Source organism: Ursus arctos, unplaced genomic scaffold (genome assembly GCF_023065955.2).
Source record: "Ursus arctos isolate Adak ecotype North America unplaced genomic scaffold, UrsArc2.0 scaffold_2, whole genome shotgun sequence".
NCBI classification, from domain to species: Eukaryota; Metazoa; Chordata; class Mammalia; order Carnivora; family Ursidae; genus Ursus; species Ursus arctos.
Window position 1 is genome coordinate 62,600,162 of NW_026622874.1, and position 15,833 is coordinate 62,615,994.

Genomic DNA, 15,833 nt, shown 5'->3' on the forward strand with positions numbered 1-15,833 from the left:
CTAGGCAACAGGATGACGGCTCCTCAAGAAGTTAAAAATAGAACTTCCCTATGATCCAGCAATTGCACTACTAGGTATTTACTCAAAGGACCCAAAAATACAGATTGTAAAAGGCACATGCACCCCAATGTGTAGCAGCATTATCGACAATAGCCAGGCTCTGGAAAGAGCCCAAGTGTCCAATGACGGATGAATGGATAAAGAAGTTGCGGCATATGAATAGAAAGGACTATTACTCGGCCATCAAAAAGAATGAAATTTTGCCATTTGCAGGGATGTGGGTGGAACCGGAGTGTATTATGTTAAGTGACGTAAGTCAGTCAGAGAAAGACAAATACCATTTCACTTGTATGTGGAATTTAAGAAACAAAACAGATGAACATATGGGAAAGGGGAAAAAAAAAGAGAGAGAGGGAGGCAGACCATAGAGATTCTTAACAATAGAGAATAAACTAAGGGGTGACGAGGGAGGCAGGCAGAGGACGCGTGCTAAGGAGAACAGTTGTGATGAGCTGTGGCTGTTTTATGAAAGTGATGAATTCCTGAATTCTAAAACTGAAGCCAAGATTACACTATATGCTAACCAACTAGAATTTAAGAAAAAATTGAAACAAACAAACAATAAGTAAATTTTCTGTCCGGCATACTACTTATCTCTTTTTCACTTAGCCCTTTTGCTGAGATTTTGCCCCGTTCTCTCATGTGGGACATCTTCCTCTCTCTCCTCATTTTGTCCAACCCTGTCTGTTTCCGTGTGTCAGGAAAGTTAGCTCTGTGTCCTGCTCTTGAAAGCACTGACTGCACGAAGAAGAGGTCCCGTGGTGACCTACAGTGCAGGGTCCCCTGTTCTTCAGAAACTGGCACAGGAGGGCGTCTCGTATGTAGCCTGAGGCGCCCTCCTGTGGTGACTGACCTGCATTTGCCTTCCGACCTGCCATCTGCAATGCCTCTCATGGTCTGCTGTGGGCGGGGTTTGGTCCCTGCGGTATTAGTGGGCCGGTGTGGGGCCTCCGTGGGTTTAAGTTGTGTCAAACCAAGTATTTGCCAAAGATGGAGTATCAGTGAACTGCAGGGCACATTCCCTGTGTTGTCCCCTGAGAAGCTTTCATGGGTGGGAGGGTCCTGCCGTCGGACCAGCTTTCAGCCACCAGCCCACATCTGGGGCAACAATAAGAAAGTTTTGCATAGCTTCTGTCCAGGACAGGACTCCCTTTGGAGTGGTGGGGCCCCCGTCAGGGCTGCTCGCATCCTGCCAGGCTTGTGGCACCACTCTGACTGGGCTCCCCCCAAGAGCATGCTGAAATGTGGAGGTGGGGTGCAGGATGTCTGGAAGGTTTGCATAGGTAAGCTCTGGGAGGGGACTGTAGACAATAGGACGCAGGCACCTTGTCCTTTCATCTCTACAAAAACCCTGGAGTAAATTTCTGCCCGTCACTTAGCAGCAAAGCAGGAAATCAATTCCTGATCAGTGGTTTGTGAGAAAATCCATGAAAACACCCAGGACAGGGATTGCTCCAGGTATCAGGGTTAATAAGCAAGACCTGTGACAGGGTAAGAGTGTCACAAGATGGGGACACATGAAGAAAAAAGCAAACAGGCAAAGAAAAGAATAGAGGAATGTTTTCAAGAATCCAAGGGAAGGAAGAGGGAAGTAAGGAGGAAACTTCCAAGGAAGAGAGACATTAACCCAGTGTCCCCCCTGGGCCACATCCACGTCCATCAGAGGGCAGCTTCCAGTCTAAGGGCAGAAATCCACCTTGTTGGGCTGAAACCACATGGGGATTGTATTGGCTGGTGGACTGGGGAGCTCAGGGTCGGTGGGGTTCCAGCACCTTCTGTGGGTCTGTGGGTCTGCCTTTGCTTTTTCAATGTTTTGGTTTTGCTGTTGCTGCTGTTTTCACCATTACTGAAGTATGGTGACAAATGAACATTGGGCCTCTGGACAGTGTGCAGCTTTCCAGCTGCCCAGGGAGGAAGGCTGGGAGGCACCACGGGCCGTGCGGGACCGCACAGGCTCTAACAGGGGCAGCAGAGCCTGTGACGGGACATGAACGAAGGTCCTCCTGAGGAAAGTCTTCCAGCAACTCCTCAGAGAGGACGGCCTGAGGAACCATGGGAGCCCGGGGCACATGGGGCGTGCAGGGAGCTGACGCTCACGTCCTTACCTGAGTGTCCCCAGGGCGGCAGGCTGCATTTTAGAAGGAAAATGCAGAACTGGTCAAGAAAACTTCTACTGAGGCAAGTCATGAAAATTAATATTTTATGTAGCATTCATCACGTTAGAATATTTTTATTACTACCTTCTTTTAAAAACATAAAATGAGGTAATCACTTGATGTTTGGTGTATGTGAACATGGTGACATTGAGCCCACAACCAAGCCAGTTGACTCGGCCACCACCTCACACCCGGAACTTCTCTTTTCTCTTTCTTTTCTTTTGTTTTTCTTTCTTCTGCTGAGAACAGTTGGGGTCTAACCTCTGGGCAAATTTCATGTATCCAGCTATTCTGCCTTCTTGCATGCAGACTACATCCTCAGGCTTGCTTCTCTGGTGCTGAAAATGGATTGTACTGGTTTCAGGCTTCATACACTGACATCATCATCCAGGAGAGGAAGGGCATCTCTTTCCCCTGCCATTGACCACAAGGATCAGGTTCCCTGTGACCCGTGCCCCCTGGAGCAGGTGCCTGGCCCTGAACCATCACTGTGAGTGATACAAGTGGCCTCTGTCTGGTGATTGGCCTGACCTGCCGGTTACCTGTCCATCCTTCAACCTGTCTCATTGTGGCCTCAGGCTGATCAGAGCCCAGGGCTACACACGAGGGCGGAGTCAACCAACCAAAATCCACAGGGTGGCCACAAAAGGGGAATGAGGGAGACTGCAAGTTAGAGAAACAGCCAAGCACTCTGATCCATGAGAGAAGATTCCAGAAGTCCCATGATTTCTTCTACCCACTCCCATATTTTCACTTTTGCCACCTCTCCCATCTCAACATTATTTTCCAGAAATGTCCACATGTGCAATGGTAGAAGCCTGTATTGGGTTCCTCTGGAAGTTCTTTTGCCCTGGGCCCCTCTATCAGCCTCTGAACAAATTAGAACTAAGTCCCTGTCCCCTAGGTCAACCCACATAAGTTGCTGACTAACAAACTGGTTAGAAACAACAATGAAAACCACATTCAAATCAGGAAAGCAAAATTGTCAAGCTCCTAAAACAGTGATGACCTTTTCGTCCCCACTACTTGACACTCGGGATGTCCCTGCTGCAGGTCAGAGCCCGAGAACGGTTTGTGGAGTTAATTAATGAAAGCGAGGGTCACGGAGCTCTAGCCGTGGCGTCTCCACTCGCACTGCCGTGGGCGTCGTTGGTCACAAAGGTCCATGTCCATTATCACAGAGTCTGTCTGTGCTGACGGGCTGCCTGCTGATGTGGATTTGAACCCCACACATGCGCGCACCGCTCGTCGTGGACACGTGGAGCGTCCCGACACGGGTCACCCACCTCGGGCGACTCCGGGGGAGGCTGAGCAGGGGTTGCTCGGCCTTCCTGTGCTCCCCCCGCATAGTGAACACGTGTCTTCTTTGCTGTTCTTTCGGCGCCACATGCTCTGCGTGTTTGCGCTACTCTAGGGATGTCACTGTGGAAAACGGCCCTGACGCCCGGAGCCGCGGGACTGACTGGTGTCCTAAGCCCAGAAGGCGGATGTGCCTCATGACAAAACAGCTGTGCAGGCGCGGCGATCACAGTCGGCAGCTGGGACATGTGCGCACTTCTGAGCTCATGTTTCAGTAGAGGGAAATACTCCATACGCTACCTTCCTCACAAACACATCTACATACTAGAGAAGCTGTCTTTAAACACAAACACACTTGAAACCAGGCTGGGTAGTCATCGGGTGGCAAGTGTTGTGAGCAGAGGCTCCCAGGACCCCAACCCCACAATTCCCCCAGGAGCAACGGCTCACTGTCAGGGACTCCGTGTCCTCAGGATGGTCACACGGCAGCCACGGAAGCCAGAAGGCACTGTATGCACTGTCCCTGCTGGATCCCCATTCATCCCTGACCACGACACTCCCGTTCTCTTTCCTGGAGCGTCCCTTTCCCTTCAGCGACACACTCGTATGCTACGTCTCAGACGTCACATGTACGCACCCGTGAGTCCCCTGCTGATTTTGCTAAAGTACAAATTGTGATTCAGTGAGTCTCAGCGGAGGACAAGACCCTGTATTTCTATCCAGCCCCATGGTGACAGCCCTGCTGTCCCTGAGCCCCACAACCAGCAAGCATCCTGCCTTCCTGTTTTTATTCAGAACCCTGGGACCAACAGATCCATCCCATCGGTGTCTGTAGTTAAATAATAGAAATCTTCACAGGAAAACTCATTTCAACCTAGGGGCCTGGAGATGTCAACAGGACAGGGAAAGTGTGAAGACCTTGGCCAAGGGAGAACATTTTTAACAAGAAAAGCACTAAATATCTCAACTACTACGAGCATGTCAGGAAGCAAAAGCAAAAGAAAAAAAACCTATGAATTTAGCACAAATAGAACACATTTTTATCGGGGATATTTTCCATGAAGGTGACTCTCCTTGCCAAGGATACAAATATTAAAAAGCCATGGTCTTTGCTATCAAAACCCCTATGAATTAGAAGGGAAAGGAATACTGGGGACAATAAGGGCTGGGAGCAGATAATAGATTAGCCAAAGCGCAGGTTAAAGTGGTGGAAATTCTCACCAGGCAGAGACTGCTTCCACTTCTTTTTTTCTTTTTCTTTTTCTTTTTCTTTTTTTTTTTTTTTTTGAATATTCCTCTGTTTTTCATGTTCAGTTAGCCAGCATATAGTACATCATAAGTTTTTGATGTAGTGTTCAGTGATTCATTAGTTGTGTAAAACACCCAGTGCTCATCACAACACATGCCCCACGTCTGAATCAGGGAGGACTCATTAGAGGAAGTGACATCTAATGCTTGTGACACATGGAGGTTACTGGATTTAAACTGAATTAAATTTTGAGAGTTAAGTTCCAGAACGAAGTCAGACCCCCAATCCTGCTAAATTACACTGAGCTTATATTCACAACTGATTGTTAAGCAGAACTGAAGGACAAAGTTGCACAGAGAGTTGCAAGGACGTCACCACTGAGCTGGCTTTAGGTTCCTCCTGGAGCCTGGGCTGCTGGGATCCCACTCAGAACGGAGGTCAGTGCATGGACATCTCCAGTGTGTTTTCCTGGGAGGAACAGAGGAGGAGTCAGTCTGCAGCAGATGGAAGTGAGGACTGCAGGGGGACAGGGCACTGGGAGCAGGAGGGCTGAGGACAGACCGAAAGGTGGGGAGACACATGGGAAAGAGCAGGAAGGTGGCTCCAGAGACTTACCAGCGCTTCCAGAGCCACAGCGCCAGACCTGCCAGAAGCACCAGGGGCACTATCACCGCCAGGAAGACCAAGCCCATGGAGTGGGGCTGCTCTGTGGGTTTGGAGCACAGACGGTGTCATTTCCCATCCACCTGAGGTTGAACTCTACCTCCCTGGTCCTCTTTGCTCGTGTCACCCTCTGCCTCACCAGCTGCTCTTCCTCCTTTCACCTCTCCCATCCTTTCTCAGAAATGGCCTTTTCACCCAACCTGCGTCATCCCATATCTGCAAGACCAAGACCTTCACCCTCAGCTCTTCCACTTCTGGGTTACTGATTTTGTGTCTTTTTTCATCTGGAATCCCTAGATTCTCAAATTAATCATCAGGTTCCCCAGCTTTGCTAGAGAAGTACCCACCCCTTTTCACAGCCAGGCCCCAACGCTTCCTCACCCCAGTAGAGGACCATGTCCTGGCCTCCTAGACTGCTGTGTCTCACTCGGCAGGACAGGCCAGCTGCCTCCCTGGCTTTCACATTCAAGGACATCCGAAGATACCACGTGCCATCAGCATGGGGCAGGACGTCGCCTTGCTGGGTGCCCCGCTGCTCCTGCTCACCCCGCAACCACATCACCCACACAGGCTTGGGGTAGAAGCCAGAGACGTGGCACACCAGCAGCAGATGGCCGGGACCGGGACTGGGGCCAGCGGACAGCCAGGCCTCTGGCCTCACTGCAGACACAGGACAAGTATTCACAGACTGAGAGCGTAGATCTTCACATCACTTTAGATGGACGCATCATTCCACGTCCAGAAACCTGTTACCATTATCCCCTCTCCCTGTTGACTCCTTCTTACTCAGATCGTGAGGGAATGGTGCAAATTTATGAGCACAGAATGCAGCATGCTTGGAGGGAGGGAGCAGGACTGACCTTGTCGCTGGAGATCAGCCTTCCCTGCATCAAGAAGACTTGAGAGATAGCGGGGACAGTAGTCTATGATGAACGTATGCATTAATTCATTATCTTCATGGTCCTGATTGAATACTCTGCAGACCTGCTGAGCCCTACTTCCTCCCTCTGGAGATGGCCACCATGACATGCTCTGGAAACTCACGAGATCTGTTCCTTGATAAGCAATCCTCATGAAGCCAACTGATGCTTCTCCAACGCGCAGTTCACAGCCTAACGCCAGCTGTACCTGGAAGGGATCTGGGGAAGAGAGACTGTGAGTTACAGTACAGAGGGAGAGAAAGACATGAAATGAGATGAGTGGAAACCAGGAATGGTGGAAACAGAGGGAGAATTTCAGGGGACTGGAGGGAATGAAGCAAAGTTTGGTTTGATGGGAGGCTCCCACAAAGGGGAAGTGGTGGTGGACGGAGACAGAGGAAGAGGTGAATGATTGAGGAAGGAACAAATGTTGGAGGAGAGACATGAAGCATGTGGGCAGAGAATAAGGAAGGGCTCAGCAAGAGAACTGGGGATAAAAACAACCTAGGGTGAAGGGAATGCAGTGGGGTACAGGGAACACATAGACAGACCTCGCTGATGGGTTGAATGGGGAGAAAAACACACAGTTCAAGGAATCAGTCACAGAGTGAGGGAGCAGGGTGTGCCTGCTTGGAGGCCAGGGAAGGGAGTGGTCACAGGAGACATTAGTGGGAGACAGGAGAACACAGCCCGTGGTCAATGAGAGGAGTGGGACGTAGCAGAAGACATGAAACTTTTCAAGAATCAGAGTCTGGCTTCTGTCCTCCGCCCACATGTGTGAGATTCAGATTTATGTTGGGGAGATGTGAGGTTCAGAAGCCACAGAAGGCTTTTTCCTAGAGGAAGAAAGAACTCCAGGAGACACACACACACCTGCCACCTCCATCCCACCTCTGAGGGAGTTGAACTCACATTCGAGCTGCCATTCACTGAAATGGTCATGAAAACACAGAGGAAGACCAACGGAGTTGAATAAAATGACTCTTCTGCTGTAATCACCTCCTCGTTGCTTAAGTTGCCCCTGGACCAAGGCCACAAGAAAATGAAAGCGCCAGTCTTGTTGTCCCAGCCATGAGTCTGCAGCTCATCCAGCCAAGCTGAGGCAAGATTTTGCTTCCGGGAACGGTTGTAAAAGGATGAAGTCAGGATGATTCGGAGGGAGATTGGCTCCTGGAAGGCTGTGGAAAAAGAACAGATTGACTTTGGAAGAGGAGGTCATTGGGAAGGAGAAAGAAAGGAGAAGGTGGCAGGGAGGGGAACCAAAATCGGGAGGACAGGGAAGACATAGTTGTCTCAGGAGACATGTTCTGCCCCAGAGCCCTGAGCTTCGTACCCAACCATCAGAGAAGCACACGACCCTGGGGTCAGGGATGCTCGGGAAGGAACCAGGCTGACGCTTTCGTTCCCAGGTATGTGCTGGGGAACCCACACTACAATGCAGACACACTCACACACACACACACAAACACACACCACAAGTGCACAGGTGCACATATGCACAAACACACTTATGCCAAAGAACATACAGATACATATACACACAAGTATACAGACACAGAAACACAGGTACACAAACACACACACACATTAAAACACACACAGTCACGCAAGCACATCTACACACACACACACACACACTCACACATGTACCCACTGGGCAGAGCCAGAGATCTCACCATCTTTACTGTCACCACCTGGGAGGAGAACCACGAACGACACAAGTTGCAGGAACAGCATCGTATCTGCAGGTGTTCTCTCTTTCTCTTACACGGTCTTTGATGGTTTTTCTAACAAACCTACCCACACATAGCACCGTTCTTCTGACTTTCTTCTCCACACACAAGCCTTCCCTGCGTCTCTGCGACAATGCAAATGTGCTCCTCCCTCAACCCTGGACACCTACTCAGACTCTCACTTCCCCTCCTGGTCCTTCCCTCCCTGTCACCAGCTTCCATTCTGCTCCCCGTCCCCTAATTCAGTTGCTACAAAACAAGTCCTGTGTGGCGTGGAAAAGTGACCCTGCCTCTCGTGCCTTTCCTTCTCGCCCAGACAGTAACCCATGAAAACACATGGCTCCCTGCACCCAGCCCTGGACCCTGCTGTCACGCTGTCCCTCCTGCCCTTGTGACACTTCTCATGTATTTCCTTCCCCATCTCACCCCCACCCCAGCTCATTCACATCTCTGACTTCTCCCTGCTTGTGTTAAAAAAAAAAAAAAAAAACTAAATCAACCAGGTGAATTTGAAGATCTAGTTGGTTTTATTAAGTGATTCAAGAATTGGGCAGCACCCCATCTTGCAGGTAGAGGCGAGCTCTGAGGAGTGGTGCAAATGGGAGGTTTGTACAGGAAGGAAGTTGACAAAAGAAGAGAAAGGAGTGTCGGGGAAGGTCACCTTCCCTTAATTTGGAGAGCAGGGGTCTTACCATGCAGATGACGTCCCCTTCTTGGGGGATGGAGACGGTCCATGTGACAGATCACCTCACTGGCGCTGACCAGAGAATTCTTCACTGATAGGTGAGCATTTCTGGGGGCGGTAGTAGGTTAAGGATGAAACAACATTTGGTGACCTGGCCTGGCCCAAGGATTTCTTCGTAATGGCTACTCGATTTGCTTGTCCAGATTCTTCCGTGATCAGCTGCGTAACAGTATCAGCAGCCACCAGTTCACCATGATTCTTGGGGAGGAACCAGTAGCCGTCACAGAAACCACAGGACATTGAAACATCTGAAGTATACCTCCTCAGTCTGACCTGCATTAATATATATTCACTCACCAAACAGTCACCTAGCACCTGCCTGGATGCAAGCACCGTGCTACACTCATGAAAATACAGTGTTCGCAGTGCAATCACTGTATGCAGGAGCTTTCAGTCTACTTGGGAAAAAACCATAAACCAAGAACTGTAACTTTGGGTGTGCTGAGTTAGTTTTTCTTTGATTTGTTCTTTTCTTTAAATTCAGCTAACACGCAGTGTTGTATTTGTGTCTGATGTACAATATAGTGCTTCAGGAATGCTAGACATTACTCAGTGCTCGTGTATGTAAGTGTTATTCTAATCCCCTTCACATGTTTCCCCCGTTCTCCACCCACCTCCCCTCCGAGAACCAGCAGCGTGTCCTTTGTAGATGTCCATTTTTTCTTCTGTTCCTTAAATTCCACATCTGAACGAGACCTTTTCTCTTGTTTCTTTTGTTTCTTAAATCCCACGTGTGAGTGAGACCATATGGCATGTGTCTTTCTCTGACTGATTATTTCACTTCCCATCCATGTTGTTGCAAATGGCGAGATTTCAGGCATTTTTATGTCTGAGTAATATTCCACTGTGTGTACAAACCACATCTTTTTTTTTTTATTATTCATCTGTCCACGGAAGCTTGGGCAGCTTCTATAATTTGGCTCTTGTAATTAATGCAGCAGTAAACATTGGGGTGCATGTTTCTTTTCATTGTAGTGTTTTCACACTTTGGGGGTAAATATCCAATAGTACATTTACTGGATCAGGTGACATTTCTGTTTTTAATGTTTTGAGGAACCTCCATACTGTTTGTGCACTGGCTGCCCCAGTTTGCATTCCCACCAACTGGGCATCAGGGTTCCTCTCTCTCTACATCTTCCCCAACACTTTTTCTTGTGTGTTTCTTACATTTAGCCAGTATGACAGGTGTGAGATGATATCTCTTTGAGGTTGTCATTTGCATTTCCCTGATGATGAGTGATGTTGAACGTTATTTCATGTTCTGTTGGGCATCTGGATGTCTTCTTTAGTGAGATATCTATTCATGTGTTTTGCCCATTTTTAATTGAATTATATGTTCTTTTGTTGTTGAGTTGTACAAGTTTTCTTTTTTTTTTGCAAGTTCTTTATATATTTTGGATAATAACCCATTATCAGATATGTTATCAGCAAAAATCTATTCACATTCAGGAGATTGTCTTTCAGTTTTGTTGATTGTTTCCCTTCCTGTGAACAAGCTTTTTATTTTGATGTAGTCCCAATAGTTTATTTTTTCTTTTGTTTCCCTTGCCTTGGGAGACATCTAGAAAAATGTTGTTGGGGCAACTTACTCATCTTTTCTGGTGGCTGAGTAATAGTCCATTGTATATATGAACCACATCTTCTTTATCCATTCATCTGTTGAATGACATCTCAGCTCCTTCCACAGTTTGGCTATTGTGGACATTGCTGCTATGAACTTTGGGGTGCATGTGCCCCTTCTTTTCACTACACCTGTCTCCTTGGGGTAAATACCAGTAGTGCAGGTGCTGGGTCATAGGATACCTAGGAATAAACCAAACGAAAGAGATAAAAGACCTGTACTCTATAAACTACAGAACACCTATGAAAGAAATCGAGGAAGACACAAAGAGATGGAAAAACATTCCATGCTCATGGATCAGAAGAATAAACATTGTTAAAATGTCCATGCTGCCCAGAGCAAATCAGCACCGTTTTCTTTTTTTCTTTTTATTATGTTCAATTAGCCAATATACAGTCCATCATGACCAACACCATTATCAACACAGTTGAAAAGACTGTCTTTTTCCTGTTGCATAGTCTTGCCTCCTTTGTCAAAGATTCAAAGCCCATAAAATGGGCTCTCTACTATGTCCCATTGACGTATATGTCTATTTATATGCCAGTACCATACTATTTGATTACTATACCCGTGTAGGATAACTTGAAATCTGAATTTCCAGCTCTTTTTTTTTTTTTAAGATTTTATTTATTTATTCGACAGAGATAGAGACAGCCAGCGAGAGAGGGAACACAAGCAGGGGGAGTGGGAGAGGAAGAAGCAGGCTCATAGCGGAGGAGCCTGATGTGGGGCTTGATCCCATAACGCCGGGATCATGCCCTGAGCCGAAGGCAGATGCTTAACCGCTGTGCCAGCTTTTTTTTCTTTTTCAAGTTGCTTTGGCCGTTCAGTCTTTTGTGGTTCCATACAAAGTTTCGGATTGCTTGCTTTCATTCTGTGAAAAATGCTGTTGGTACTTTGATAGGCATTGCATTAAATCTGTAGATTGCTTTGGATAGGATAGATGTGTTAACAATATTTGTTCTTCCAAACCATAAGCTTGGAGCATCTTTCTATTTCTTTGTGTCACCTTCTATTTTTTTTTCATGAATGCTTTATAGTTTTAATAGTACAGTTCTTTTGCCTCTTTGGTTAAGTGTATTCCTAGGTGTTTTATTATTTTTGGTGCAATTATAAGTGGAAGGGTTTGCTTACTTTCTCTTTCTGCTACTTCATTATGATTATATAGAAATGCAAAGGATTTCTCCGTATTGATTTTGTGCCCTGAGACCTTACTGAATTAGTTCTAGTAGTTTTTTGGAGGGAGTTTTTAAGGTTTTAGGTAAATAGTGAAAGTTTTACCTCTTCCTTACCAATTTTGATGCCTTGTATTCCTTCCTATTGTGATTGCTGTGGCTGAGACTTCCAGTACTATGTTCAATAAAAGTAGTGAAAGAGGACATCCTTGTCTTGCTCCTTAACTTAAGGGAAAAGCTCTCAGTTTTTAACCACTAAGTTTGATCTTAGCTGTGGGTTTTTCATATGTGACCTTTCTCATATTGAGAAACATATATGTTACCTTTAATCTATTTTGTTGAGGGATTTTATCATAATGGATGTTGTACTTGTCAGATATTTTTCTGCATCTAATGAAATGATCATACAGTTTTTGTACTTTCTCTTGTCATATAACATGTTGATTGATTTGTGAATTTAGACCCACACTTGTATCTCAGGAATAAATTTCACTCGATGGTGATGAATGATTTTTTTAATGTATTGTTGGACATGGTTTACTGATATTTTGTTATGGATTTTTCCATCTTTTTCATCAGAATTATTGCCCTTTAGTTCTCTTTTTTTGTAGTGTCTTTATCTGCTTTTGGTATCAGGGTTAATGCTATAGCCTCATAGAATGAATTTGGAAGCATTCCTTCCTCTTCTAATTTTAATAGTTTGAGAAGAATTGGTATTAACTCTTCTTTAAATGTTTGGTAAATCTTTGAAGATTTCTGGTCCGGGACTTTGTTGGGAGTTTTTTCATTACTGATTCAATGTCATTGCTGGTAATCAGTCAGTTCAAAATTTCTATTTTTTCCCAGTTCAGTTTTGGGAGGCTATATGTTTCTGGGAATCTGCCCATTTCTTGTAGGTTGTCCAATTTCTCGGCATATAATTTTTCATAATATTCTTTTACAATCCTTTGTATTTCTTTGATGTCGGTAGTTATTTCTCCTCTTTCATCTCTGATTTTACTTGAGATCTCTCTCTGTCTCCCTCTTGTTCTTGCTTTTTTTAAATGAGTCTGGCTAAATGTTTATCAATTATGTTGATCTTTCCTAAGAATTTGTCCCAGGTTTCATTGATCTATACATTTGTGGATTTTTGTTTCTTTTGTTTTTTTAGTTTCTGTATCATTTATTTCTGCTCTAATCTTTATTATTTCCTTTCCTCTACTGCTTCTGGGGTTTTTTTGTTCTTTCTCTAGCTCCTTTAGTTGTATGGTTAGGTTGTTTATTTGAGATTTTTGTTTCTTGAGGTATGCCTATATTGCTATAAACTTTCCTCTTAATAATAATGTTTTTATTGTATTATGTTAGTCACCATACAGTACATCCCCGGTTTCCGATGTAAAGTTCCATGATTCATTAGTTGCATATAACACCCAGTGCACCATGCAATACGTGCCCTCCTTACTACCCATCATAAACCTCTTAGAACAGCTTTTGCTATTTCCCAAAAATTTTGGACTATTCTGTTTAAATTTTCACTTGTGTCCATATATTTTCGATTCTTTCTGATTCCTTGGTTGACCCGTTCATTGTTTAGTAGCATGTTAATTAACCACCATGTATGTGTGCTCTTTCCATATTTTGCTTTGGTTTATTTCTAGATTCATACTACTGTGGTCAGAAAAGATGTGCAGTATGACCTTGACCTTTTTGAATTTGTTGAAACTTGTGTTGGGGCCTAATATGGGATATATGACTGAGAATGTTCCGTGTGCACCTGAAAAGAATGTGCATTTTGTTGTTCGGGGCTGGAACGTTCTGAACACATCATCTACATCTATCAGGTCCAATCTGTCCTTCGAATCCACTGTTTCCTGTGTAATTTTCTGCTTGGATGGTTTATTCATCCATGTAAGTGGGGTGTTTAAGCCCCTACTATTACTGTATTATTATCAATCACTTCCTTTATGTTTGTTATTAGCTACTTTATTTCTTTGGGTCCTCCCATGATGGGTGCATAATATTTGTAATTGCTATATCTTCTTGTTGGATGATTCCCTTTATTATTAAATAGTGTCCTTTGTCTCTTGGTACAGTCTTTCTTTTAAAGTCTGCTCAGTCTGATACAAGTATTGCTGCTCTGGCTTTCATTTCCTATCCAATGGCTTAATAAATTATTCTCCATCCCTTCACTTTCTTTTTTTTTTTTTTAAGATTTTTTATTTATCTGACAGAGAGAGATGCAGCGAGAGAGAGAACACAAGCAGGGTAGTGGGAGAGGGAGAAGCAGGCTTCCCAATGAGCAGTGAGCCCGATGCGAGGCTCGATCTCAGGACCCTGGGATCATGACCTGAGCCGAAGGCAGACGCTTAACAACTGAGCCACTCAGGAGCCCCTCCATCCCTTCACTTTACTTTCAATCTACATGTGTCTTTAGGTCTCAGATTAGTCTTGTAGGGTACATATAGATGGATTTGCTTTTTTATCCATCCCATCACCCTATGTTTTGTGATTGGAGCATTTAGTCCATTTCCGTTCAATGTGATTATTGAAAGATATGGACTTATTGTCATTTTGTTACTGATTTTATGGTTGTTCTGGCAGTTCTCTGTTCGTTTCTCTTCTTGTTATTGTCTTCCGTGGTTAACTGGCTTTCTCTAGTGATATACTTGGATTCTTTTCTCTTGATTTTTTTTGTATATCTATTAGTAATTTTTGATTTGTGGTTATCATTCGGTTTGTATATCACAGCTTCTGTACATAGCAGTCAATATTAAGGTCATATAAGTGTGAAACCATTCTTTATTTCTTTTCTCTGCCCACCCACATTTTTGAAATAGTGTCATAATTGCATCCTTTTATTTAGTGAGTCCCTTGACTAATTTTTGTCAACATCCTTACTGTTACTGATTTTGTGCTTTTTTTCCTTTGGTGTTTCCTTTCCACTCAGAGTCCCCTTTAACATATCTTGTAGTGCTGGATTAGTGATCATGAATTCCTTTCACATTTGTTTGGGAAACTCTTTATCGCTCCTATTCTGAATGATAGCCTTGCTGGAAAGAGTGTTCTTGGCTGCAGACTTTTTTTTCCCTCTCACTACTTTGACTATATCAAGCCACTCTCTTCTGGTCTGCAAAGTTTCTGCTGAAAAATCAGCGGAAGCTTTATAGGCTTCCCTTGCATGTAACTCTTCTTTTCTCCTACTGCTTTTAAAAATATCCTTTCTCACTACTTTTTGCCATTTTAATTAACATGAATCCTAGCGTAGACCTCCTTGCATTGATTTTATTGGCTGCTCTGTGCCTCCTCTTGATTTCTGTTTCCTTCACCATTTTGAGGAAGTTTTTAGCTATTATTTCTCAAACAAATATTTGACCTCTTTCTCTCTCTCCTCCTTCTGTGATTTATAATGCAAGTATTTTTGTGCTTGATGGGGTTGCTCAGCTCCCTAGGCCTATTTTCCTTTGGTGTTTGTTTTCCTCTCTCTCTTGTTCAACTTGATTGCTTTCCATACCCTGTCTTCCAGGTCACTGATAAGTTCTTCTGCTTCCTCTATTCTCCTATTCATGTCATCAGCGTATTTTTAATTTCACTATTGAGTTCTTCATCACTGATTGGATCTTCTTTATGCTTTCGATGTCTTGGTTGAGGATATCACTAGGGCCTCTACTCTTTCCTCAAGTCTAGCAAGTATCTTTATGGCCATTATTTTAAATTCTTTGTTTGGTGTAATACTTATCTCCTTTCTACTTAACTCTCTACTGTGAATTTATCCTGTTTTTGTCATTTGGGACATATTCCTCTGTCTTCTCATTGTGTCCAATTCTATTTCTCTGTGTCAGGAAAGTTAGCTATGTCTCCTACTCTTGAAAGTAGTGACCTTATGAAGAAGAGATTATGTAGTGACCTTCAATTCAGTGTCCCCTGTTTTTCAAGACCTGGCACTTCAAGGGTGTCTCCTATGTGAGATGCATGTGTCCTCCTGTGTTGGTTGAGCCACTTTAGTTTCAGTCCTGTCATTTGAAATGGCTCTCATTGCCCGTTGTGGGCCAGATTTGGTTGTTTTGTGTTAGTGGCTAATCAGACCCCCTTGGGCTTAAGTTGTGTCAAACCACACATTGCCAGAGATGAAGTATCAGTGAACTGCTGGGCACATTCTCTACGTCATCCCCTGAGAAACTTTCATTGTTGGGAGGGCCCTACCATCAGAATAGATGTCTGCCACCAGACCCCATC

The 15,833-nt window shown here is 44.7% G+C and overlaps 1 protein-coding gene across 1 annotated transcript; it reads right to left on the reverse strand.

Moving 5' to 3' along the window:
• Positions 1-4,543: 4,543 nt before the first annotated feature.
• On the reverse strand, positions 4,544-8,445 carry LOC113249619 (T-cell surface glycoprotein CD1a-like). The gene is made up of 4 exons (XM_057315196.1): positions 8,024-8,445; positions 5,809-7,525; positions 5,380-5,470; positions 4,544-5,232 (listed from the first exon to the last, which is right to left on the reverse strand). Exons 2-4 carry the CDS (start codon positions 5,984-5,986, stop codon positions 5,136-5,138), a joined length of 366 nt encoding a protein of 121 aa, XP_057171179.1. The 5' UTR covers positions 5,987-7,525; positions 8,024-8,445; the 3' UTR covers positions 4,544-5,135.
• Between the last annotated feature and the right edge of the window lie 7,388 nt (positions 8,446-15,833).

What these genes read in the sequence shown, in the direction of transcription:
- LOC113249619 (XM_057315196.1), bottom strand. Translation starts at nt 5,986, where the DNA reads ATGTGGTTGCGGGGTGAGCAGGAGCAGCGGGGCACCCAGCAAGGCGAC. An exon ending in GGACATGGTCCTCTACTGGG is followed by an intron (nt 5,471 to 5,808) that starts GTGAGGAAGCGT and finishes CCAAACCCACAG; the next exon opens with AGCAGCCCCACTCCATGGGC. An exon ending in CTGTGGCTCTGGAAGCGCTG is followed by an intron (nt 5,233 to 5,379) that starts GTAAGTCTCTGG and finishes TGTTCCTCCCAG; the next exon opens with GAAAACACACTGGAGATGTC.